The 23,476-nt window shown below is 50.7% G+C and overlaps 3 protein-coding genes across 11 annotated transcripts in view; all 3 read left to right on the top strand.

The window, feature by feature from the left end:
* Nucleotides 1-1,453: 1,453 nt before the first annotated feature.
* Nucleotides 1,454-8,157, top strand: pdcd6 (programmed cell death 6). 2 transcript variants are annotated; one of them, XM_019890185.1, is made up of 7 exons: nt 1,454-1,658; nt 4,174-4,235; nt 4,579-4,623; nt 4,858-5,028; nt 5,813-5,922; nt 6,036-7,804; nt 7,953-8,157. In XM_019890185.1, the coding sequence occupies exons 1-6, from the start codon at nt 1,576-1,578 to the stop codon at nt 6,132-6,134; spliced, it is 570 nt and encodes a 189-aa protein (XP_019745744.1). In that variant the 5' UTR covers nt 1,454-1,575; the 3' UTR covers nt 6,135-7,804; nt 7,953-8,157. The 2 variants fall into 2 exon arrangements, with proteins under 2 accessions (XP_019745744.1, XP_019745745.1); XM_019890186.1 differs by having other exon boundaries at nt 4,858-5,016.
* An 812-nt stretch (nt 8,158-8,969) lies between these two features.
* On the top strand, nt 8,970-17,306 carry LOC109527949 (carnitinyl-CoA dehydratase). Of its 8 annotated transcripts, XM_019890176.1 has the most exons (9): nt 8,970-9,328; nt 10,099-10,269; nt 11,218-11,315; nt 12,157-12,301; nt 14,882-15,039; nt 15,509-15,679; nt 15,805-15,898; nt 16,866-16,946; nt 17,119-17,306. In XM_019890176.1, the coding sequence occupies exons 1-9, from the start codon at nt 9,223-9,225 to the stop codon at nt 17,250-17,252; spliced, it is 1,158 nt and encodes a 385-aa protein (XP_019745735.1). In that variant the 5' UTR covers nt 8,970-9,222; the 3' UTR covers nt 17,253-17,306. The 8 variants fall into 8 exon arrangements, with proteins under 8 accessions (XP_019745735.1, XP_019745742.1, XP_019745736.1 ...); XM_019890177.1 differs by lacking the exon at nt 17,119-17,306 and having other exon boundaries at nt 8,974-9,328; nt 14,882-15,031; nt 15,564-15,679; nt 16,866-17,080; XM_019890181.1 differs by lacking the exon at nt 17,119-17,306 and having other exon boundaries at nt 8,976-9,328; nt 15,805-15,908; nt 16,866-16,954.
* Nucleotides 17,307-17,971: 665 nt separating this feature from the next.
* Nucleotides 17,972-23,476, top strand: part of LOC109527844 (bone morphogenetic protein 7-like) — an 11,441-nt gene continuing 5,936 nt past the window's right edge. The window contains exon 1 of the mRNA XM_019889964.1: nt 17,972-19,107. Coding sequence (XP_019745523.1) covers nt 18,714-19,107 — 394 coding nt within the window. The 5' untranslated portion in view covers nt 17,972-18,713. The remainder of the gene's footprint in view (nt 19,108-23,476) is intronic.

The raw sequence follows: 23,476 nt of genomic DNA on the forward strand, positions 1-23,476 counted from the left end.
AAAAGCCCCCCACGGGGGAGGATCCCCCCCCCCCCGCATCTGCTCTGCCGGGTTGTACACGTTGACACAAATGACCGCGGCACTCGTTTGCAATCCTTTTCACAAAGACGCATCAGATTAGGCGAGTTGTTTCCATCAAAGTTGCCGTTTGTGTTCCTCCCTCAGTGCTTCTATTGACATGGTAATGATTCAGTTAGCGGTGACTTGATGTGATAAGCGTGAAGATGATGGCCGGCGTTAGCATTTCTCATCTGTGATCACACAGGGTGTGTAACGTGCGAGTCACCAGATGTGTCTACATTAGCATTGGAATGTGCTCTCTCAGTTCCCTTGTAGTGGGATGTGTGTTTAAAATGGCCCCCCCCCCCCATGGGCTTGAAAAACTTATTGTAAACTTTAAGTTTGTTCAAAAATGAAAACAAGCAATTGAGTTTCCAGATATTCAATATATCTTGCGTTTTTAACAACGGAATGTAGAAGATCTGTTGGAACGACATTGATGATTGACAACACTGTCATGCAAAAGCGGACGTGCCGGGGCCTATACCAGGTGTCTTTGGGCAGTAGGCGGGGAAACCCTGAACTGGTTGCCAGCCCATCGCTGGGCACACACAGACGAACAACCATCAGCGCTCACGCTCACACCTAAAGACAATGTAGAAAGAGTTCCATTAACCTGCCGTGCATGTTTTGGGAATACGGGAGGAAACCGCAGTACCCGGAGAAAACCCAGGCAGGCATGGGGACAAACTCCACGCAGTAAGGTCGCTGCCGGAATCGGGACAATGTAGAAAGTGTTCCATTAACCTGCGGTGCATGCTTTGGGAATGCGGGAGGAAACCGCAGTATCCGGAGAAAACCCAGGCGGGCATGGGGACAAACTCCACGCAGTAAGGTCGCTGCCGGAGTCGAACCCTTCACCTCTCTACTGTGACGTGCCAACCAGTTTGTTGTTGGCTGGATCTTTAGACTTGCACACACACACACACACACACACAAAACATCTAAACCTAACCTCTGTAAATCACAATTCACGATGCTGAGATAGTATCCTCTAAATGGTCGATGCAAACAGTTAAGTTCGGTCTTTCAGTGGATCACAGTTCATACGGGGATCCTACAGTAAAACATTTTTGCACCACTGTTTTCGGTGAAAACCTGAAGCGATGTTGTGGCAACGTAAGATGGCGGCCCTATGGCATCGCCCGCGAGGGACCCATTGCTTATATTGAAGTCCGTGATGAAAGTCGACAATTTTTTCCATACACTTTAACTACCTGTGGACCGTATGAAACCTTTTTTTTTCGTTAATACATGAAAGACCAAGAAACCTTACTGTTGCCATTTTCAAGACATTTGAAGAGTGAGAGAAAGAGTATGTGTTGGGGGGGTGGGAGCGGGGAGGGGAGAGTATGACGTCATATAGCCCTGACAGAAGTGCTGAATGATTGGCCGCGCCCCTACACACGAGCCAGGAAGGGAACGGGGAGTTAACGTCGAGAAAGAAGAGAGGAGTCGAGGCGGCTGGAAGACGTGCTCGTCGGACACATTGTCTCCCGTTTAGTCCTCTTGAAAATGGCTTATCACAGTCCTTACAGAGCTCCCCCGCATATCAACACCCCTCCGGATCAGAGCTTTCTGTGGAATATCTTCCAGAGGTGAGTACGGGAGAGGCCAGCGTGTCGTCGACTACGCTCTTTTCACTTGACAGCTCGCGTTGTCTTTTGGTTTGGTTCTTGTTTTTTTTTTTAACTCAAAAATACGGCTAAGGTGTGATTGCGTCGCCTCAGACTGAGGCTTCCGGGAAGTGCGCGACCTCGGCAATGTGCGCGGAAACGTCAGCGTCACTCCTAAGGTCACTTCCCCAGCAGCGTAGTGACGTCACAGAGCCGCATCGTACGAGGACTACCTCGAATTGAATTTCCCTCACAGGGCTGGCGGTAGTTCGTCGTGTAGGGACAATTCATTCACTCTATTGATATAATTTACAGACAGTAATGTGAGCTAAAAATGCACAGTGTTAAATATCGACTGAGACAGACATCATCGACCGTATTAGTTCATGTATCAAGGTGCCGCCAGACGTCGCTTTACTCCATAGCCTTATGTAATACTGCAGATGCGCTGCTTTGTTGCATTGGAATGCTGCAGGCTTAACATGGCGCACAAATTATTGATGTGTGGTGCAAAGCCTCTGCAGAAAGCGGGCTGCTTTCAAGCCGTTTCCCCTCTCCCGCTGTCTGCGTGCGTGTATACGCTGTCATGGAAAGTCACCGTGAGAAGACACTTGACTGACGAGGCCCAGTCATCCTCACGAGTGAGCCGCCTCATCTGCTGCCTCTCACTGCTGACGGTCTCTGGAATTCCCTCAGTCACACCATCAGAGTCAACGGAGCTTAGTTGAGGCGGGAGGCCTCTCCGCCACATACGAGAATGAGTCACCATACGCTGCGTTGGACTTTGGAAAATCCATTTACTCTCACTTGGACATTTTTGTTTTCTGGAGAGACTGCAGCGGTCAGTCAAGCTTTTCACATGCACTCCCATGGACTCGGTGCCCGACGAGTCACGAAGAAGCAGACGGCCGGGTGACGTCTGACAGAAATGTTTCCATAACGCAGTCCCGGCCGGGGCTTTGAGAGTCAAACAGAGTGAGAGACAGATACGAGTCTTCCTGACAGCGCACACGTCAACAAGCGGGTACTCGAGGCAGACAAAAATCTTGAGGATGCCCAAATTAGTGGACATCTTGTGTTTGTCTTTCGGGACATTTCGATTTGGATGTGGCAATTTTTCCCTCGCGCAGTTTGCGCACCTTAATTAATTTGGGGCGGTTTATTTGGAAAGTAGCCATGTTCCATTTTCCAACCCGACGGGTTCCCGATAGGAAATAAAACGTGGGCAGAACACACCGCTCAGTCATCGCTGTTAAAGAGTTTATTCAATTCCACCTTCTTTTCCAGTGGAACGACCAGATGGTTGTCTGTCACGGCTTCGGGCAAAGCGCTTCTTAATGACGTCTTTCATTTTGGGCTCCCCGGCAAGAAGGCTGCGCTCGGCGACCGAGTCACGTGTGCGGCACAGTCGCGGCTTTGTCTTGTCGCTGTTTGGTCAAGGTTGGGTAACGAGCACCGATCCAGACTTGGCCTCACCTCCACAAAGCGGCGCTTCATGGAAATGCTCCCAGTGTTGCTTTTCCTTTCCGAGGACCCCCATGTTTGCGTTATTTATGTCAGGGGGGTGGGGGGAGGTTTGGCTCCAGCTCCTCGTACGCAAGCAGAGCAGATCACATACAACCGGATATGTCGTGTCACACCTACGAGTGAAAAGCCTGCCTGTCAAGTATGCATTGGGCTGGGTTGACTTTTTTTCTTTTTTTAATAACTGAACCTAGAGGTTTCCCCAGCTCCTCCCCGACTGCCTCTGTTTGAAGGGTAAGCGCAATGTTTACTTGCTGCTAAGGAACAACTGAGTCACATTTTGGTCGGGCAACATTTCACAAGTATGAAGCTCATAAGTTGCGCCCGTGACCTGTTCATGATGTCATGACTCAGTTAGGTTTAAGGTTTCTTTTTTTGGGGGGGCGGGATGGGAACTCTTACCTGGCTGACGGCTTGGGCTGTCGCTTCAGCCTTCGTCAGAGCTGTCACCACTTCCCTGTGACGTGTCTTCAAAACAGCCGACCGGGCCAGGTTACCCTAAAAATGAGGCTGCCCGACCTGGTTTGGTGAGGACACACTCTTGGTCTTTGGGCTCATCGGTACCAAAAGAGACTGAGAAAAACACAATTTTGCGTGATATTAGAAGTGTAGTTTTCCAGAAGAATTTGCTTGCTTTCTAAATTGACAGCATGCGAATTTTGAGGTTGTGTGATTCTTCAAACCTGAGTCGACACGTCACATAGCCGACCGATATTTTGTTTTTGTCGCGGGACTAGCATGCGCACGCACGCGCGCGCACATGAATGTCTTCAGTGGAGCGTGTTTGGAATGTCCAAAATGTCTTTTGTGAACCGTTGTCTGAGTTTTAGTCGTCCCGTGAGGATGAGCTGTCGATCACGGCCTCGTGCGCAAGAGGATCGTTCTTTTGTTTTCACAGCCTGTTTTAACGCTGTTCCGGGTGTGAAGTTGTTTGTGCAGGTGACATGTAATCCGTGCTCTCCTCTCTCCGCAGGGTGGACAAGGACCGCAGTGGGGTGATATCGGACTCGGAGCTCCAGCAGGCCTTATCCAATGGTAGCACACGCACGTCCGACTGTTTCCTCTCGTCTTTCCTTTCTTTCCCAGCTTCTTGGTAGATTTCTCTGTAGTCTTTTATCGCTCCACAATTAGGGAAAATAATCGGGCTGTGCTCGACGTGCACTTGCCACACGCGATCTCTTGACTTTGAGACCCTAAAAAAAAAAAAAAGTGCAAAAAGATCACAGCCGAGACCTCTGAAGCCCAATTAGGACAAGCGCGCAAGAAAATGGATGGCCTGTATTTCAGAACATATTGCCAAGTGTGTGCTGATGACGAAGTGAAAGTGAGCTCAAACACTGGGCATTGACAGGTATTGTGTTCCTCTCGTTTTTCTCAGGCACGTGGACGCCGTTCAACCCTGTGACGGTGCGCTCCATAATCTGTAAGTAACTCGCCGATGTGGCCGCTTCCCTCTGCACAACAGGCTCTTTGTGCTCTTGCCTGGCCATGGCAACTGGGTGAACACACGCACGACAATGTCAGCACTCGCCCGTGGCCAAAGGGGACCGCGAACGTGCGCTTGAGACCATTGCAACCCTTTGAGACAGCCAATTCGGAGGAATGAATGAATGAACGAAGAAGACAACTTACGCTGGTTTCTGTCTCTGTCCTTCAGCCATGTTCGACAGGGAAAATAAGGCCGGGGTGAACTTCAACGAGTTTGCAGGCGTGTGGAAATACATCACGGATTGGCAGAACATCTTTCGTACCTACGACAGGGACAACTCGGGCTTCATCGACAAGAACGAGCTCAAACAGGCACTGACCGGATTCGGTGAGCTGCAAAGTAGGCGCATTTCCTTTTGCTTTGTGTTGGTGGAGGGCTCCCCTGCTGCTGTCAACAACTTTTCCCCGTGGTGGGCTAAGCGGTCAGATCGAGCACTTTTGGCTACTTGGGGCCTGTGAGTCATCTTGGACCGACACGGTTTTTTCCACATTTTTTTTGGTTCACTTGTACTGCAAAACTAGTCACCGCACCCCATAATGATTTTTCAGAGCTTTGTCAATTGTTTAAAATGAAAAAAACTTGAGGCTGTGATCGCTGCTCTCGGTATATCAAGTATTGAGCAAAGGCCTAGTTCAGCGATGCCCAACCTTTTTAGAGGAAAGATCTACTCCTTTTCAAGCAACCGACCTCCTGCGATCCACCCGTTGGTTACACGCGCACACGCATGCCATGATGAGCAACGGCCCCCTAACATGAGCGAAACAAAAAACTATAAGGTAGATCCAAGAGTTTCTGAATTGGTGAAAAGGAAATCGCTACACAGCTTAGCGGGACACCTTGACGCCCAGGCACTCACCTCAACTCTGCTGTATTTCTCGAGCACTTGAAAACAACCACCCTTGTATACAAAGTGCTGTACATGGAGCAAATATCATATATATACAACAAGAAAACCATCAATGGACAGCAAAGACAGTAGACGGCACAAAACAGTTCAACTTTGCAGGCAAACAAAAGAATCAAATGACGGAGCCTCTGGTCAGCTGACTTTGGGCGACGGTGGGGGACATGGTTTGGAGCAATTCTCAGGAGACTTAACAAGATCCCTTTTTGCTGTTCGCAGGCTATCGCCTATCGGATCAGTTCTACGGTACGCTGATCGAGAAGTTTGATCGACAGAGGAAGGGACAGGTGGCCTTCGATGACTTCATCCAGTGCTGTATCGTACTTCAGGTAGCGTCATCATGATGAAGCATCCAAATATTGCCTTTTTGTTGTTGTTGTTGTTTTTATAACCACAACAAAAAAATGTATTTCTTTAGTAACTGTCCTGCTCTCTTCCACAGAGGTTGACGGATGTTTTCAGAAGGTACGACACAGACCAGGATGGCTGGATCCAGGTGTCCTATGAACAGTATCTATCCATGGTCTTCAATATAGTGTAATGGCACACTAACGCGGCCAAGAGGAGCACAACTAACTGGACAGAATTGTGCACTTGCCGGATGTCCGCCATGATGGACGCTACAAGATTCCTCCCCCAAACCTCAATGACAGCTGACCCGACGTTGGCCCTCGCTCACGCACATTTATAGGGTTGACGCAAACGAGAGAATAGCCAAGGTGTGTCCGAAAAGTTCTGGGATTGGCGACACAAAATATATTTCAAACACAATCCTCCCTGGGGTCGATAATGCACTTTCCCATCCTTCAGCACTCCTGGGAGGATTCTTCCGTTGCCCCTCTTGAGCTTGGTCACAAAGGAGAAATCACACAAAGTCAGGCCAGGCCGAGTAGGGAGATGACGTCAGGCCAGCCACGTTCTTCTCAGACAGGAACTGTCAGATGCTCAGGGTATTGTGAGCAGGCATGCTTTCATGGTGACGCAGCCACAAGTGGTCCTGCCGCAACTTTCGCCTCCTCTCGCGCACTAAATGAAGCAAGGTGGTGTGCTCGAATTGACCGTTTGTGTGGACAACATTCAGGGCGCTCAGAGTTAGTAGCTGGGGTTTCGAATATATCTTTAGTGACCCCAGTCCTGGAACTTTGCTGACATACCTCATCTTAGAGGCCTTTTGCGTCTGTCCCTCGCCCTCTCCCAAGTTGCAAGTGCGAACGTTTATGTACCGGTATTTAAAAAAAAAAAAAAAAATCTTGTCGTGTTTTGCAAGAGTACCAGTCCATATTTATGTATGTATGGGGCACTCCAAATTAGGGATTACAGTGGTGTCTTGAGATATGAGTCACCCAATAGAAATGTTTTTAGATCAGATACGAGCCATCATTTGGCCTTTTTTTTCTTCTTTGACTTGCACGCTCAAATTTGCGATACGAGCGTTTTATGGTGTCATTGAAGTCAAGTCGAGTGACCTCACGATAGCGCCGAGTGTCTGTGTGAAACGGTGTGCGATGATTTAGAGCAAGCAAGCAATTTGAGTCGCGATCAGCTTTAGGGAACGTGTGCCATAGAAGCCCTTTCTGCCTGTTGTTTGTTTGGCTACCGGAGATTCCCACGCCATCCCAGTGGATGGCTCTCCTGCATCCCCCCCTTTCCAAGGTCAGGCGAGACAAATTTTGGCAACCTATCGTGGATTCCACTTGGTCTGCATGCCAACTAAAATCCTCACAATAGGCCGACATCACTTATCCAGCTAGCTAGCAACGCTTTTTGGGCGGGCAAAGATGATTTATTCCCGCTATGTGCGCGATAAACATGGAAATCATCAAATCGAAAACCGTGGGATTCGTAACATCTCAATGAACTGCGTATCCTACTTGTCTTTCGTACACTGCCCCCAAATGGCCAAGGCATGCGCACCGATGGAGCAGGCATATCATGCCAAATCAACCTTTTCTTTTTTGTCTAGCTCTCAGCTTTGTTAAAATGCCAATTCCTCAGCAAAAACACCCTCAAGGTGGTGTTTTTCCTCCCTTCTTGCTCATGCCTCCTCTTGAAGCGCCAACGCCCACCCATCCATCACAAAAAGTGAGGAGCCGCCCATGCAGACGAACCACACCCGCCATCTCGCTCAGAGCAACTTGCCCGTGCAACTTGAGCTCACTTGTGGCTGTTCTGATTTCGGTACTTTTCAAATAAATTGTCAAATGTTTCCATGTACCCACTCCAATGTCGTCAGGTACCAGGCCTTGCTGTTTGGTGTATCCAGTGAGTTTTTTTTTTGTTTTGTTTTTCGTGTCCATTTGGGATGTTCTACTCCGTGAGCGCTCAATGTACGCACCGAGAGTCGACTGGCGAATGTGAGTGAGTCAAGCCGGGACGGAGTTTTTGTGAACCAGGGGTCTTTCGGCTTGTAAAAGTAATTTCAAACAATTTAGATCGCCCTTGGGCCAAAGGAAATATGGAATCATATACCGTATATGGCTCTAATTAACTTTGGAAAGCTTCAAGTAGCTTGGCACAGACCCTTTAATTGATGTGGTGGGACCAAAAAAAAAAACGTTACATTCTCTTCATGTATCATTATTTTACGGTTTTATAAAACATTACGGAGTGCTATTTTCCTGTCTATAATACATTTTCACGGAAAAGGGTGATTTGACATATGAGCGTTTTGAGTTATTAAACTCTTATCTCAAGGGACCACAGTTTTACTATTGACACAACGTATTTGTAGGAGTCGGTCTGTCTGTTATTGTCATTTTAATGTCTTAACTTTTATTAGGATCCTAAGGAAAACGCTTCGTTAGTACCAGAGTCGTTTGCATGATTTTCGGGTTTTTTTTTAATCCTCAAGTTGTAGCATGCTCTTCGACTTTCTCTCATCTCTTTCCTTCTGTTTAAAGCCATGTTTACAAATACTGTGAAAGCAGTGCTGCGTCCTGCTTTAAAAGTGACATGCCAGCTTACATGCCATATTTGTACAAAGTTATTTTTAAACATCAAAAAAATATTGCAAGAGATCGCGCATAACGCCATAGGTATTTCTTATTTTTGTGCATGATGCCTTAAAAGAGTTTGAAAAACAACAAGTGAATTCTTTCATTATAAACAAAAACAACGAAAAATGAATGTGTGTGTTTTTTCAACATGCCAAGTCAACATCACGTGAAAGCAAATGCCACTTGGCTCAAGGGCGCCCACTGCTGTTTATTAGAAATTCCGAACGCTGGGATGCCCCACAGTCATGAAAATGCGGCATCATTCAACAACAACACTTTTCAATGAAACATGAAAAATACAAAGCCGACTAAAAAAAAAAAAAGCAACGCGCAGAGAACTGTACGTAGGAGAACCACGCCCCCCGAATAAAATCCCACTTCATTTCACATGGGCCAAAATCGGTGGGCGATTGCACGACAACATGAAATTGGAACGGGAAAGTTTGATAGGAACCTTTTGTCCCGTTGCTCTGATATCCGGAGGGAACTGTGAAAGTGTTGCTCATTCACAGCTGCAGCGGATTCACGTCAAAGTTTTAAAGTAGTTCCGAGGACGTTTAGTTGCATTTTTTTTTTTTACAGCGGTAGTTTTAAATTTAAAGCCGTTCTTTTTCTTCCGTAAGACCACGAACAATGTATCCAAAACTGGTCCGGACGGGAGCGTATCGAAATACTCTTCTTTCTGGTGTGCCACTCAAACACCTGGCGCCGAGAAGGTCCTTGTGCGGAGCAACGAAAGGTACAAACCCGCCGGCCCCACAAATACGCGTCACACGAATCAATTTGTGGTGTGACCATCTGGTCTTGCCTATCAGAACGGATCACCGTGGTTGTTGATGCTTTGTTTTCACGCGTGTTTCAATGACGGAAGTGGCCACTCCACTGCTGCTTTCCATTTCATCGTGATGCAATTCGTTGCAATTTTGTGACCCGCTTTCAAAATCAGCGCGAAACAGGGCCACGCATCCCCTTTCACCAGATTCCCTATTTTCCGATCTCGACGATCCCTCGCCTGATTCCACGGCCACGGTCGAAAACTTTTCTGACCGCAGAGAAAACAACTTCTGTGCGGTCAGGCAACCACTAGTTCATCCAGGGAGAAATGCAAACTGTCTCAGAATCGCACCAAAAAACGTCAGATGTTGCCAGTTTCCGCAGCTCAAATTGACAACAAGTGTTATCTCGAGACTCTTTTCACCTTGAGTAGGTCAAGAACCACATATGCAGTCCTCAGACATGAAAGAAAAACAACTCGACTCCCACGCGAGCAAGTACGTGGCACCTTCCTTCAGGAAGAAAGCTCAAACAGAACTCGGACTCTGCGGGCCGACAGCTTGGATTGAGATCGACAGAGTACGATGGCGATAACGGTCCGCTTCCAACACGCGCCGTCACCGCGTCTTCTCGTTATGTCGTTGCGCGCTGGCGATGCTTTACGCTGCACGCGGTGTGGCTTTTAAACGGCCGGAGGTCCAACTCTGCACCCCTCTCTCTATTCTCTGCTATGAGGCGCGGGAGAGACTGTGGTGTCGGAGCGCAGGGGGCCTGTGCTCACCGTGGCCATAAACCGTCCCGAGGCGCGTAATGCGGTGAACCGGGAGACGGCGAGGCGTCTGCTGGAGGAGCTGGAGGCCTTCGAGCGGGAGCCGGCGTCCAAAGTGGCCGTCCTGCATGGCGTAGGTGAGATTTATGCGCTTGGCTGGATGTTCACGGAGTTGCTCGTGGGCGATTTTCCTTCGCCACAAATGACTGTTGAACATTTAATCCATTTCAACATGGGTGTCGCGTTTCCTTCCCTTCACTCTGCCACAACACAACACTGCGAGTGTTGCGAACAGAGTGTGTGGCGAGGGAGATAAAAACAGTGAAGCCGAAGTTTAAAAAAAACATCGGCAAGAGGAAATTCTCCTTGGCTGAGTCAGCGGCCACATTGGCAGAATCCTGCTCACGCGCAAATCACGTGTTAGGTGAAAGTAAATGGTCACTCCGGCCACTCCGCTGAAAATTCCAACAATGCTTACTGGCGAGCGGGGGTGAATCCCGCTCATGCGCAAATCACGTGTTAGGAGAAAGTAAATGGTCACTCCGGCCACTCCACTGAAAATTCCAACAATGCTTACTGGCGAGCGGGGGCACGCGCTAACTTTTTTTCCCCCCGGCAATTGCGACATTGCGCCTTTAGATGTCGCTGCACTAAAGACACGAGCGCGCTTCTTAAACACGCACAGGCACGCATATGGCTTTCGCAGGAAAAAAAAAAATCCCTCCCATCCACGATGCTTTCAACCCAGATCAACTGTCTGCGCCATCAAGTGGCCTCAAGCGAACCAGCCCATCCTCCTCCCCAGCATGGAGCCCGTTGTCAACTAAGAGAAATAGAAGCTTCCCTGCGACGGTTGGGTCCACAAAATATAGCTGGTCTCGGGATGTCAACGCACTGCAGTTAAGCACAACTGAGGAGGAGCTACTTGGAATGTTTTACATTCCTTGTATGCCGTTGGGCAGCACCCATACACACGCACACAAAAAATACCAAAAAAATCAGTTTTTTTTTTCATGCACATCATTTTCCTTTCCCTTTTGACTTTGCAGCTGCCACGGTTTCAAATTTTGTGGTCTCATTTGCAGGCGGCAATTTCTGCGCCGGGTATGACCTGAAAGAATTGGCCAATGGCGCAGCCGCTCTCAAATTGGAACAAGATGTGACCAAGGGTTCCGGGCCAATGGTGAGTGACAGGGGCTCGTGTGCCCAGCATTGCATCTTTCACCGAATCAAACTAAAACAAAGTAAAACCGCTCACCCATTGACGACATCCGACAGACCGGAATGAATTGAGCGCCTGATGGCGTTTCATAGGTTTGGATTAGTGCATTTGTGTCTGATTTGCAAAATGAATTTCTGTGTTTCATTGATTGAACAAATTGTATTGAGCCACTTGACCAGAGGGGTCAAAGTCATTTTTGTCGCGGGCCACGTTGGAGTGACGTCTTCCCTCGCGTTATTACTTGTACACAGCAAATTGATGGAGGACCAGTTTTGAAATCGCTCAAGTATAATAGTTTGTTCAATTCTTGCTCGTGTGAGTGAGTGTCAACAGGGTAACCAAATGATTCCCAAATCTCAGCGTTATTTATTACACGTGACAATTTGACATTTCGGTCCCGATTTGAGCAAGGACGACGCAAGTTTGACACGCATGATTTGCTTTCGGGGGCCCCCATAGAGTGACGCGGCGGGCCGGATCTGGCCCCCGGGTCTTGAGTTTGACACATGAGCTCAAACATTTTCTCTGTCGCAGAAAGGTAATGTTTTGGTTTCTTCACACTTTTCCTTCATCGCTAGCATCTTTCAGCAGTGGCATCATAAAAAAACAACAAAAAAACAAAACACACTTGCGGAGTTAATAAGGTGAATGAATGAAATAAAGTGAGTTGGGTTGCTCACGGATCTCAGGTCTCCCCGGATTTGTGTCATCTTGACGATGCAGTCGGAGCGCTGACGGGACATTTGAGAGCGACCACATGACCGCATGCGCTCTTGTGGACGAACGCTCTCATTTCCTGCAGGGTCCCTCCCGCTTGCAGTTCTCCAAGCCCCTGATCGCAGCGATCGGCGGATTTGCCGTGGCCGGAGGATTGGAACTGGCTCTGCTGGCCGATCTCCGAGTGGTGGAGGAGAGCGCCGTCATGGGGGTGTTCTGCCGCAGGTTCGGTAGGTCTGAGAGATTGTTTTCCACTGGAGCGTCCGTGGCGGGGGACCGCTCGAACGGCGCTCGTCCACGCTCGCTTGCTCAGGCTTACATCCGGTGTTTCGGGTACCGTAGTTGGAGGAACGAGAGTGCCCAAATGTCACTCTTCCTGATTGTCGCTCTTGTTTTGCATCTTGGGACTCGTAAGAGGGAAGCGCAGACCTCCAACTCTGATGTTTGAGAGTTCTTTTGTTCTTATTTCCTTTTCCAATCTTGAAATGGCAGAGTTTGCACGGCCTGCCCACGTCCGCATGAGCGGTTTCCTCGCTAACAACTCGCCGGCGGACGCATGGCCCAACAAAGAAAGCGTTTTGTTGACGTCGCGCGACTTCCTCCTCAACATTTGCCCTCTCGTGCCGTCAGCGCTAGCGGAGCCAGACCGCCGAGCGGCTCCCGTTCGACGATGACGGCATCTCTCATTGACGTGCTTAAAATATAAGTCGGGCGTGTCTAAATAAAAGTGCGACTCAATCATTTACTGGCGGCGTTTGATTTGGAGTGTCAACATGAAGGGCTCGTCGTGGCAGGCCTGTAATTTGAGCGGAGAGCGTTGCGGCGGCCGTGCCCCCGTCTGCCCTTCCGTGCATCCGCTCGGCCTGCGGACGTACTTATCAATCAAGGACGACGACGACTCCAAAGCCTTCAAATCTGGAGCGGAGTCTTTCATTACTGGACGCGCAGCCGTATTCGCTAAGTGGAGCGAGCGGCTGTTCAAAATTTGAACTGGTCTCGAGCAAACGAATGCAGGCCGGGTGCCTGGTGCGCGGCTGACCGTTTTGGGGCCGGCGGGCACCGATGGCACGGGCTGCAGGGAATCCCTCGACGGATGTCCCCCGCAGTCTGACGCGGGCCGATGGCGACCTTCCTGGCACCCGATTGGCTGAGCCGGCTTGCGGCTTCCTCTCTGCTGGGGCCCCTCGACCTCGCCAAGGAGGAAATGAGCGGAAGGCGTCACGATAGTCTGGCGGCGGACTGCGGTCGCCAGAGCAACGTGGAATCTGCTTCTCTTTTCTTTCAAATTGAACTTCCAAACACCCGCTCGTCCCCTTTCAACCATTTCTTCTGCAGTTGTCCGGAAATTGTTAATCCACATCAAACTTAATCGCATTACCCGCATTGTGGAGGTTGTTTTGGGGTTTTTTTTTTGTGTCCCTTTGATGTGGTTGAGGAGATGCCAGCAGCACCAGCAGCAACCTGGGACACCGTGCGTCCCGTTTCGCATTGTGTTAGCGGGTTGTTTTGTTGCTGTCTGTTGCTTCCGCGGAGTGTGGTCTAATTCTAAAATCTGACAAAAATAGAGATGTTGAACTGAAAAGAGGCAGCCAACCCAAAAGAGTGACTCAGACCCCAACAGCACAAAAAGTAGCATAACCTGGTCTGTAAAAAAAAAAAAAAAAAAAAGTTTTTTCTCCTTTGAACAAGAAAAAAGAGGAGTCCTTGTTGTGAATACGTTCTGGACTTCTGAGTGATGCCGGCTTCTCTTTTGTTGGCCCCCATTGCAAGATGAATTTCAAACGAGTCGCCAAGGCCACCCGCTCGCCCACTTGTGGACCCAAAACGCACGTCAAGAGAGCAAAATTCTGCCAACGCGAGAGACGAGCCTGTCGGTCGGGGTTGTCGACGGGGCCGGAGCTGGCGTGGAGAAGGGCGAGAGGTCGCCGAGGCCAACAGCCGCACGACAGGCCCGATTGCTTTATCCACGGCCAAAATCTGGAACAACGTTTCACATGACCACGCGGAAGAAGTGACGTTGAGATTTCACTCTTTTTGTTTTTTTTAAATGACCCTTTTTACCATCACATGAGCAAACTGCGAACCTTGACTTCGGATTTGAAAACAAGTAATCCATCAATTTGTCGTGTACAACCATATTTCATGATACGCTGAGACATTTGTTTCGTTTCACTGTTGTACCGGCCCTCTGAGGGAAGCCGGAACTACAACGTGGCCCGCCACCAAAAATGAGTTTGCGGGGGGGGGGGGCAATAAGAAAGAAAGAAAACGGCGACGCCGTTCAGGAGCCCCAACAACACAAAAACTAGAAAGAAAGAAAGCGGCGACGCCGTTCAGGAGCGCAATAAGACTCCAAACGGCAGGAAGCTCAATTACTCCCAGCAGTCGATTACGGTACGTGTGTGTGGAAATGATTCATGGACTCTTTTGGTACAGACGTGCGTTTATCAAGTACAATTCCAAAAGAAAAATGCACATTTGGAGGCTGCTGTTTAATATCCATCCATCCACACTCTGGACTGACCCCGTTGGTTATTTCCTGTCTCCATGGCCATTATCGCCAAATATTTGTGTATAGTTGGGGAAACTTTGTCAAAAGGTGCACGCGTGCGTGCGCAGGTTGTTACTGACCCCGTTGGTTGTTTCCTGTCTCCATGGCCGCAAACGCATGGAGTGTGACTATAATACCCCAAAATGTTTTGGATTATCGCCAAATATTTGTGTATAGTTGGGGAAAGTTTGTCAAAAGGTGCACGCGTGCGTGCGCAGGTTGTGTTGGAGTGCCAACGTTCCGTCCTTTGTCCTCGCAGGGGTCCCGCTGATTGACGGCGGCACGGTGAGACTCCCGCGGCTCATCGGTCTATCCAGAGCTCTGGACCTGATTTTGACTGGGCGCCCCATCGGAGCGCAGGAAGCGCTCGCGTATGGACTGGCCAACAGAGTTGTCCCAGATGGACAAGGTAGGCGCATCCAGCTCACCGCAACAGAAACATGAGACCACCGAGACAAAGCGTGAACGTTAGAAATGCTTGAGAATGGCCGGAAAGGAAAAGAGAAGACAAACGATGCAGAACTTCAAGGTCTCTCGCTCTCTCTTTTTGACTTCTTAGCGTAACAAAAATGTGAGGAGCACAAGCTCATCTATGGCACAATATTGGCCCAGGTTGGGTGACTTTGTCTTTCAGCGGACGCCCAAGCCATCCGCCCTCTCTTTGTGAGCTACGGAACGTGGCGTGAGCCGTTCCCGCATACGTGCGCGCCGGACACATAACCTCCGCCGCGAGGCGCGGTTTCCTCCGTCGCACGCACGTGGCTGCGCTCTCTTGTGGCTTTGGCTTCGAGGTCACAGTAGCAGCACGGCCACAAAGGCGCCCAACTGGGAGAATTTTGAGTCGGAAAGAAAGGATTCTCGGCGCTCGGCGTCCGTTTCCCGTCTGATGAACGGCCGCGTTGGCCGCACATCCCCTTACCTCCTGTGCGTCGCGACCGCAGGATTCCAGGCGGCCGTGCAGTTAGCCGAGCAGATCGGCTCCTTCCCGCAAGAGTGCCTGAGGGCCGATCGCTCGTCGGCCATCTACGGCTGCTTCGACGCACCCTCGTTCGCACAGGTACGCGCCCCCTTTACATCGTGGCAACCTCGTGCGTTTTGACAAACCACGACAGTTCGTCGTCATGAAGTTGTGAGAGGAATTGACTACGCATGGATGACTGAGTTGAAATGTTCTCTCCCAAGGCCATGCAGTATGAGATTGACCGCGGAGCACCAGTCATCTTGTCAGAAGCCGTGGCCGGGGCAACTCGATTTACGAGCGGAACTGGACGAGGAGGGAAGTTTTCGTAAGGTTTTGGTTTGATAGGAGTTGGATATGTCGCAATACTGTGGAAATATGCAGTACTATTCACGGAGTATGTGTGTGTGTTTCCTTCCTTCCTTGACTCTTCTGACGCAGCCTCTCATACCCATTAGCATCCATCCATTATTTGAGATGCTCATTCTTAATTTAACAGGACATCTGATTAGGATTATTACTTCATCATCAAATCGGAACTTACACATTTTTGCTCGATGTCAGAAAATGTGTTTTGTGAGCCAACTGTTGAAATTTTGTCCCTTAGTCTGACTCATTGAAATCATACCACCCACCCCCCCTCCCCCCAAACCAAGTTTGACGACACATCGGAACTTTGTATGACATTTGAAGATGCGAGGTGAGTTAAAACAACACCCCGCTGTACAGTGACACTGCTCTTCTAACTTCAGTAGTAGGATCATGCGGGTGATCGTGCGATAGATGTAGACACGCGCTAGCAAATGCCCCGTTAGGTCCTCAGGAGGTGTCCTGTCGAGACGGCGAGATGACAGACCACAGGAGTTCTGTTTAGTGATTCTTCCCGCGTCGTCCACACACGTCGCCTGCACTGCTGCCCCTTAAAGTGAAAACAAATGTTGAGGACCTCTGAAAGTGGTCTCATCTGAAGCGATGCACTGTACTCTGTATGTTGGGTTAGGATTGGCTCGTTGCCTTGGAGAACATCTGACACAAGGCTGATGCGCGTTGGATTAAAATGTATATCTGGAAACCAATTCTCCCACCATTTGTCTTCTTGCCAGTGGATAAAAAAAAATGTTCATCAAACTCAACCTCTCAAACCACATTAAAATAAATTCAGACGCTCGCACGTCTGGCTTTTAATACATTTTAGAATGTTGTGTCTGAAAGTCACCCGTGTGTGGATGGAGGGGAGCAGGGTGGGGGGGTAGCTTTGATGCTAGTTGTCACTCCTCATACACAGATAAGATAGACTCCAAGCAGCAGTGGCAAGAGACGCAGAGATCCCGGACACCTTTGGCAGCTTATCAGTGGGACCATCAACATCTGATGTGGCACCGTCAAGACATAACACAGGTTTGGGGAAAAGGAATGAACAGAGTGAGGGGCGGGGGTTGGAAGGGATTACACGAAGGTTTTGGAACAGCATATTTTTTCTCCCCAAGCAGCTTTGGGTAAGACTTTTAAAAGCAATATTTATCAGTGGGACCATCAACATCTGATGTGGCACCGTCAAGACATAACACAGGTTTGGGGAAAAGGAATGAACAGAGTGAGGGGCGGGGGTTGGAAGGGATTAGATGAAGGTTTTGGAACAACATATTTTTTCTCCCCGAGCAGCTTTGGGTAAGACTTTTAAAAGCAATATTTTGTGCATGCGTGTATGATATATAAAATGTGTGTGTATTTCGAACTACTGGATTTCTGGGGTAGGCAACGCATTGGAATCTACAATATTAAAACCTGAATTGGACTCCACCTCAATGACAACAATATAAATATTGTTAGTCTACCACAGGGGTGTCCACATGTTTTTGTTTGAGGGCCGCTTACAGAAAAAAAAAACTGGAAGGATAAAGGCTCACTTTCAAATGTGTCCCCTTTTTCAAACACGCTCAAGTCAGTCAAGAAAGCAATTGTAGATTGATTGCGTTCAGTTCATATCATCAGCTTTCTGTTCAAGGTGTTGAGGCAAATGGTTGCCCTCGTTTTTTTGTTTTTTTTTGGGGGGAGGGCGGGGGTGGCCAACAACCTCGTAGCTCACGGAATGGATCCGGCTCTGCACTGCTTCTCCCGCTTCCCTGCGCTCTCGGATTCCACCTTTTGGCTCTAAACTCTGCACGGATGAGTCTGTACAGAAAAGCTGCCTTGTGGGCTCGAACGTTGCTCCGAGCTTGGGAAAATTCGCATTTGCCGAGCCATCTCTTGGAGCCGGATCACATGTCGGACACCCGACGTAGGCCGGCCAGTGTGCGTCGTGGCGCGTAGTTTCCATCTTGGCCGTCAGAGGTCGCACCTCAACTAGGGAACGTACAGTAGAGTAGAAGGGGCTTCCGCTCGCGGTGCGCCGACGCCTTCCTTTCTACCTGCGCGCTCGTGATTCGCCGGCCATTTCTGTCACGGTTTACGCTCGTACGCCGCCATTTGATCGATCGAAATGGAAAAGGAGTCGCAGCCGGTTGTACGCGTGGTGTCAGGCGTGTCTTACGCCGTCGCACTCGACGGAGAAGCGCGCGCTCACGCCGTCGGACGCCCCAAAACGAAAACGCGTTGGAAGAGCTCCACCTCTGGCCGACCGCGGACGGAGGGGGCGGTTTCGGGACGCGCGCGCGCATATTCCGGAGTGCAACCTGCTCGGCTGTCAGTCCGCGCGAGGAGGAAGAGGCGAGCCGTTTGGCTCTCGAGTCCGCGGGCAACTTTGGACCGCTTTCGAGCAGTAAAGCCGTCCGCTGCCATGACATGGCGTCATCCGTAGGAGTCGGCAGTTCACTCGCGCCCGCGACCGTCGAAGACATGTTTGTGCTGTGACCCGCTCCCGCAGGCGCCCAGACCGCCGTCCCCACGGTGCACTTTGACCGCCGCGATGAGAACGGGGACAAACGCCGTTTTGCGCCGTGGCGTCAGGAAATAGCTCTCATGGCTTGAGGCCAGCGCGCCCTGCGGTTTGTGAGTTCTCAACCGGCGTGTTCTTGTCAACTTTTGGTCGCCGCTTGCGCACGTCCTTTTTCTTTCTTTTTGTTTGACCGCCCCCCCCCCCCACGCCCAACCTTTGGACGAGGCGACCGACGAGCTCGCGCAGCGGGACACCACCATGACCCCGGGTTGGCTCGCCTTGGTCGGATTGTGCTGGGGCGCCTACTACTGCGGCTCCCCGGCGGCGGGGGGGCACTCCTCGCGGGACGGGAGCGGCCGAGCGCAGCCGGGCCCCTTCGTCCAGCGGCGCCTGAGGACGCACGAGAGGAGGGAGATGCAGAAGGAGATCCTGTCCATCCTGGGCCTGCCGCACCGACCCAGGCCGCACGTGTCCCGGGCCAAATTCAACTCGGCTCCGCTCTTCATGTTGGACCTTTACAACAGCATCCGAGCGGACGGCGCGTCGGAAGGCTCCCGGCCGGCGCGGACCACCCGCGGCCCGCCGCTGGCCACCGTTGACGAAGCGGCCTTTCTCGACGACGCCGACATGGTGATGAGCTTCGTTAATTTGGGTGAGTCGCTTTGGCGAGTTGGAGTGAGTGGCGACAGGTGGTTGTTTGATTGTTTGTTTGTTTGTTTGTTTGTTGGGGGCGGGGGGCAACGGGGAGAAGGGAACCCACATCAAAATATTCCATTTTCATTTTTGTTGTGCTGACAGACTACCCCGCCCTCGTCTACACGTGGCTTGCGTTTTTCACGTCAATGTCTGCTGCTGCGATTGCTATTTGCTTGAGTTGCCTTTGTTGTGCTGACAGCCTCCCCGACCCTCGTCTACACGTGGCTTGCGTTTTTTCACGTCAAATGTCTGCTGCTGCGATTGCTATTTGCTTGAGTTGCATCCGCATTTTAGGACCAGAAAAGCCCTCGCAGGCCCCTTGCTTCCATTAGCAGCCGAGCGGTGTTTACTTGGAAGATAAACAGGCTCAAGGAGGCTTTGGGGCCACACCGATAGTCGTTCTCTTTCCAGCCGGATGTCCAAAAAGTGGCTTCTTAGAGCGCTGCCAAGAACATTCATTTCATACCACGCGTGAATAGCATTCGGCTTCAAGCGGCCCTTGACAAAAACCCCACATACGGTCTAGAGTTCTGCTTTGCTCTCCTCTGTTATTGCCGCTCAGACGTATGAATGTTGCGAGACGACGTAATGATCTTCCAAGAGAGGGCCGCTTTGAATTCACTTCTCCAAGTCCTTCCTGGCTTCCGGACCGGCGATGTTGTTTGTCTGTCTGCGCTTTACTATTCCCGTGCTGTGGCGGTTGAAATGTGCGCTTCCGTGCCGTTCCACATCTGGGCTCCCACTTTTGATGAATCACAACCCGTGCGTCTTTTGGCAACCGCCTCCCATTTTGAGTGGCCTGCCGTCCAAGCTTCCTCCGCGAATCGGAATTCAGTCTGCATGCGGTCGAAGCCGAGAAAAGATGGAGAACCTTGCATGACGACCGCGCGTCGGATTTGATCGAGTCTCGTTGCGGACTAAGACGCTCGCTCGGTAAGACGACGATTCCGGGTGGTCCCGCCTGGTTTTCAAAACAGGCCCCAAAAGTCTGGATGTCGTGCGCAGCACAACTTCAATTTGAAAGGAAGGGAGGCGAGGCAGCCAAATGTCTGAAATAACCAAGGGATTAGTAGCGCCGGATTCATCAACACTGGCCGCACAAGGCTTTTGTTTCCCAAATGGAGCTCATCAAGCGGGGCCCGCAGAAAGTCTGGGCGAGTCAAAGCAAATCAAAGGGAACGCAAAAGACGGCGACGATGTGATTCCAACCTTGCACAATTGGATTGTTGGAATCGATCGCCGACCCTTTAGCCTTCATTTGACCTTTTGGGCATTCAAGAAAACGTAACCGTGGAATGTCTGTCGCCGTTAGAACAAAATTCGCTCAGAGGCGCTCAAGAAAGGCCGAGTCTTCATTTCGCGATGAACGTTCCTTCACATGTTTAGCGGTGACATATGTGCTGGCGGCGCAAAGGAGTGTCCCATTGTGATATCGGATGTCATTGTCCCTTTTTTCCAGACAATTGTCTTTTTTTTGTCCCGAGGGAGGCTGAAGTGACAGCCAAAACTGTTTGATCCGTTTTTCTCTTCACCTAAAAAAACAAACAAACAACCAAACCTTCAACCCGATTCGACGAAGAAGACAAGATGCCCGTTGTAGCTAGCGTATGACGCTTAGTCCCCCCAAATTGCCTCTATGGTGACAGTTTGAACCCGGAATGGATTGATGGATATTTTCATGACTTGCGATTGGACAATTTCTTTTGAAACGCAAGCAGTGTGCAGATGGACCAGCGCTTCGTACCGATTGGCTGAACAGAGGTGGAAAGGAGACGGTTGTTGACAGTTCATGGGAGACCCGCTTCAACAAATGACAAATTCATGTCTTGACAGAATGCGCTCGTCACTGATTCACAAATCAGTCGGCGGATTGGGCTCGAGTTTCATCCTCAAACAAATTCTTGCCAGTCGTTTTTGACAATTCGATGCTGCGTCCGTGTGTGTGACGCTTTGGCTTGGAATGATGTCTTTAGCAGCCGCCTGCAACAGTAGCATGAGAGAGAGAAGGCGGCGCCAGCTCATTTTGGCAAATCTTCTCCCGAGGAACGGGCCGGCGTAGCTGCTGCTGCTGCTGCTGCTGCTGCGTTACCTCTCCGAGTGGACTTACCGGGACCTGCGTGAGCCCTGAGGAGGGGATGGGGGGGAGTGTGCCGCATGAGTCATGTACGGGCCCAGTCCCTTGTTCCCCTCAGCTTTCATCACACGGTGGCCATGAGCCGCTGTGAAACACAGCAAGTAGTGGAAAAACTCCTAATTGGGGACCGGGAGCATATTTTCCACTTGGTTTTTCATCTTCATTCCTAGAATAGCGCATTCATCCCTGTTTACCTTGCGGACGTCCCGCTTTCCACCAAGCTCCGGTCCGCGACGACACTGTGCGCCCTGTGACTCAGGCTGGGGTGACACACGGCGGCTCCCGACGTGTCCCAATGCGCGGCGGGCGGGGGCGGCGGCGGCGCTCAGCGCTGACCGCAGCGTCGGGCTGTGTCGGCTGTGACGGCCATTCTGTTTTTTTGTGGCTTACGCAGACAAACACTCACACACGCAGACTTTAAACATGAACTCACCGGTTTACCGCTTTCCTCTCGAGTGGAAAATGTGAGCATCTTTTCATGGCCGCATTTGTGAAGGGAAACGTCTGTGTTGTTGATCCTTGGGTTGAATTTAGCGCATATGGGAGAAGACTTCCGAGAGGGCTCTCGGAGGACTAGGGTGTCCAAACCTTTTGCCGGTCAAGGTTGTGTTTTGTACGGACCCCCAGACATGACTTTTTTTTTGCGGGGGCGCGGCATCGCATAGCAATACTGGAGGTGTAACAAGCTCTCTTACCCAAGTCAACAAGCCGGAGTCAGCCAATCCTCCATCAAGCATCTCCAGTTGGTCCGGAATTCTGCTGCTCGCCTCTTGACTGCCGCACACAGACGAGCAATCATTTGCGCTCACCCTCACACCTCGGGACAATTCGGAGCGCCCAATCAACCTGCCGCACATGTTTTGGGAACGTGGGAGGAAACTCGAGCGCCTGGAGAAAAGCCGCCTTGTTTTCCGTGCCCTTCCGTGACAATCCAATACGCATTCTGGCGGACAGACTTCAAGTATGTCTTCATCCAACTTGCGTCCCTCACTAGCCGGCGCTGGGTCTAAAGAGGAGACGCCTGAAACAACAAGCGCTGCTACGCAGTCAGAAAAAGGCTTCGGGGTGAGCTCTTGACGCTGCCGACGCTCCTTTTCGACCTCGCCGCCGCCGCCAAATTTACGAGCCCCCGGCTGACCCCCTCGCTCGGCTTTGCAAACACCACACGGGCAGCAGAACAATCGTCGGCGCATCGGCCGGTCGGAAGGAAGGCAAATGGAGGAAGGGACGGGATGGAGAGAGGGAGGGAAAGCTTCCAAGAACAATCGCGACATTCACACTGAGTCGAGCCAATCAACCTGTTTGCATCCGAACGGGCATGTTCGTCATTCTTTGAAGACCACTTGTTGACGTGAGATCCTTTTGGGCTCAAGACTCAAATGTGGCACGCCGACGAAAAATGCAACGACGTCCGCCACCTCGTTGAAAAGCGCACGGAGGCCACATTCAGAAGAAGAAGAAGAAGATTCCTACATTTGATTTCTAAGCGCCTTTCAAAACACTCAAGGACACTTTACAATCAAGAACAAAACCAATAAAACCACGGCTAAAATGAGAAATGATAAAAGGAGAGATGAGTTGAAATTGAGTATGCCATTTTGAATCGCTGGCTTTTGAGATGGGATTTGAATGTGGGAAGAGGCTCAATATTACGGATGTTGGGTGGAAGCGAGTTCCAGAGTTTGGGGGCGGAGCGGCTGAAAGCTGCGCACCCCGTCGTGCCCCGTTGCGACGACGACGACCGACGCGAATCAAAAATCTCCTGGCTCGGAATTGGCGCTCTCCGAATGGATCTCCGAGGTCGCTCGGCGAGGGGCGGGGACGCCGTCCGACCAATGCCAGGCGCTCGGCCCGTCCCGGGGCGCGTTCGGCATCACCGACGGCGCCGTCGAAACAAGGCGAGGTTCTGCAAACGCTCCCCCCCTGGCCAAAATGCCTCTGGGCTCAGTCGCCTCGCTTTGAGAGGCATTCGAGTGTCTTATCAGTCAGGACGTGCGGGGGAAACTCCACCCGGGTCTTCCTGGTGCACGCGCACTCTGAGCAGATTGTTTTGACGTCAAGTGCCTCATCCGCGCGCCGATGAATTTTAGTTTCCATCTTTTGCGGCGCAAGGCCGAGCCGTGTTGGTGGCGCGCGTTTGTGTAGGAGAGCCACGCTTGGACTTTTGCCGGCGATTCGTTTTGACCGGATT

Source organism: Hippocampus comes, unplaced genomic scaffold, assembly GCF_001891065.2.
Source record: "Hippocampus comes isolate QL1 unplaced genomic scaffold, H_comes_QL1_v1.1 scaffold185, whole genome shotgun sequence".
Taxonomy (NCBI): Eukaryota; Metazoa; Chordata; class Actinopteri; order Syngnathiformes; family Syngnathidae; genus Hippocampus; species Hippocampus comes.

Bases quoted from the DNA above. Each gene is read 5' to 3' on its own strand.
- pdcd6 (XM_019890185.1), top strand. From the start codon at position 1,576: ATGGCTTATCACAGTCCTTACAGAGCTCCCCCGCATATCAACACCCCT. The intron at 5,029-5,812 runs GTAGGCGCATTT...TGCTGTTCGCAG, and splicing joins CGGATTCGGTGAGCTGCAAA to GCTATCGCCTATCGGATCAG. The intron at 5,923-6,035 runs GTAGCGTCATCA...TCTCTTCCACAG, and splicing joins AGTGCTGTATCGTACTTCAG to AGGTTGACGGATGTTTTCAG.
- LOC109527949 (XM_019890176.1), top strand. From the start codon at position 9,223: ATGTATCCAAAACTGGTCCGGACGGGAGCGTATCGAAATACTCTTCTT. The intron at 15,040-15,508 runs ATCCAGCTCACC...GTTTCCCGTCTG, and splicing joins CAGATGGACAAGGTAGGCGC to ATGAACGGCCGCGTTGGCCG. The intron at 15,899-16,865 runs GGAAGTTTTCGT...CCTCATACACAG, and splicing joins GAGCGGAACTGGACGAGGAG to ATAAGATAGACTCCAAGCAG.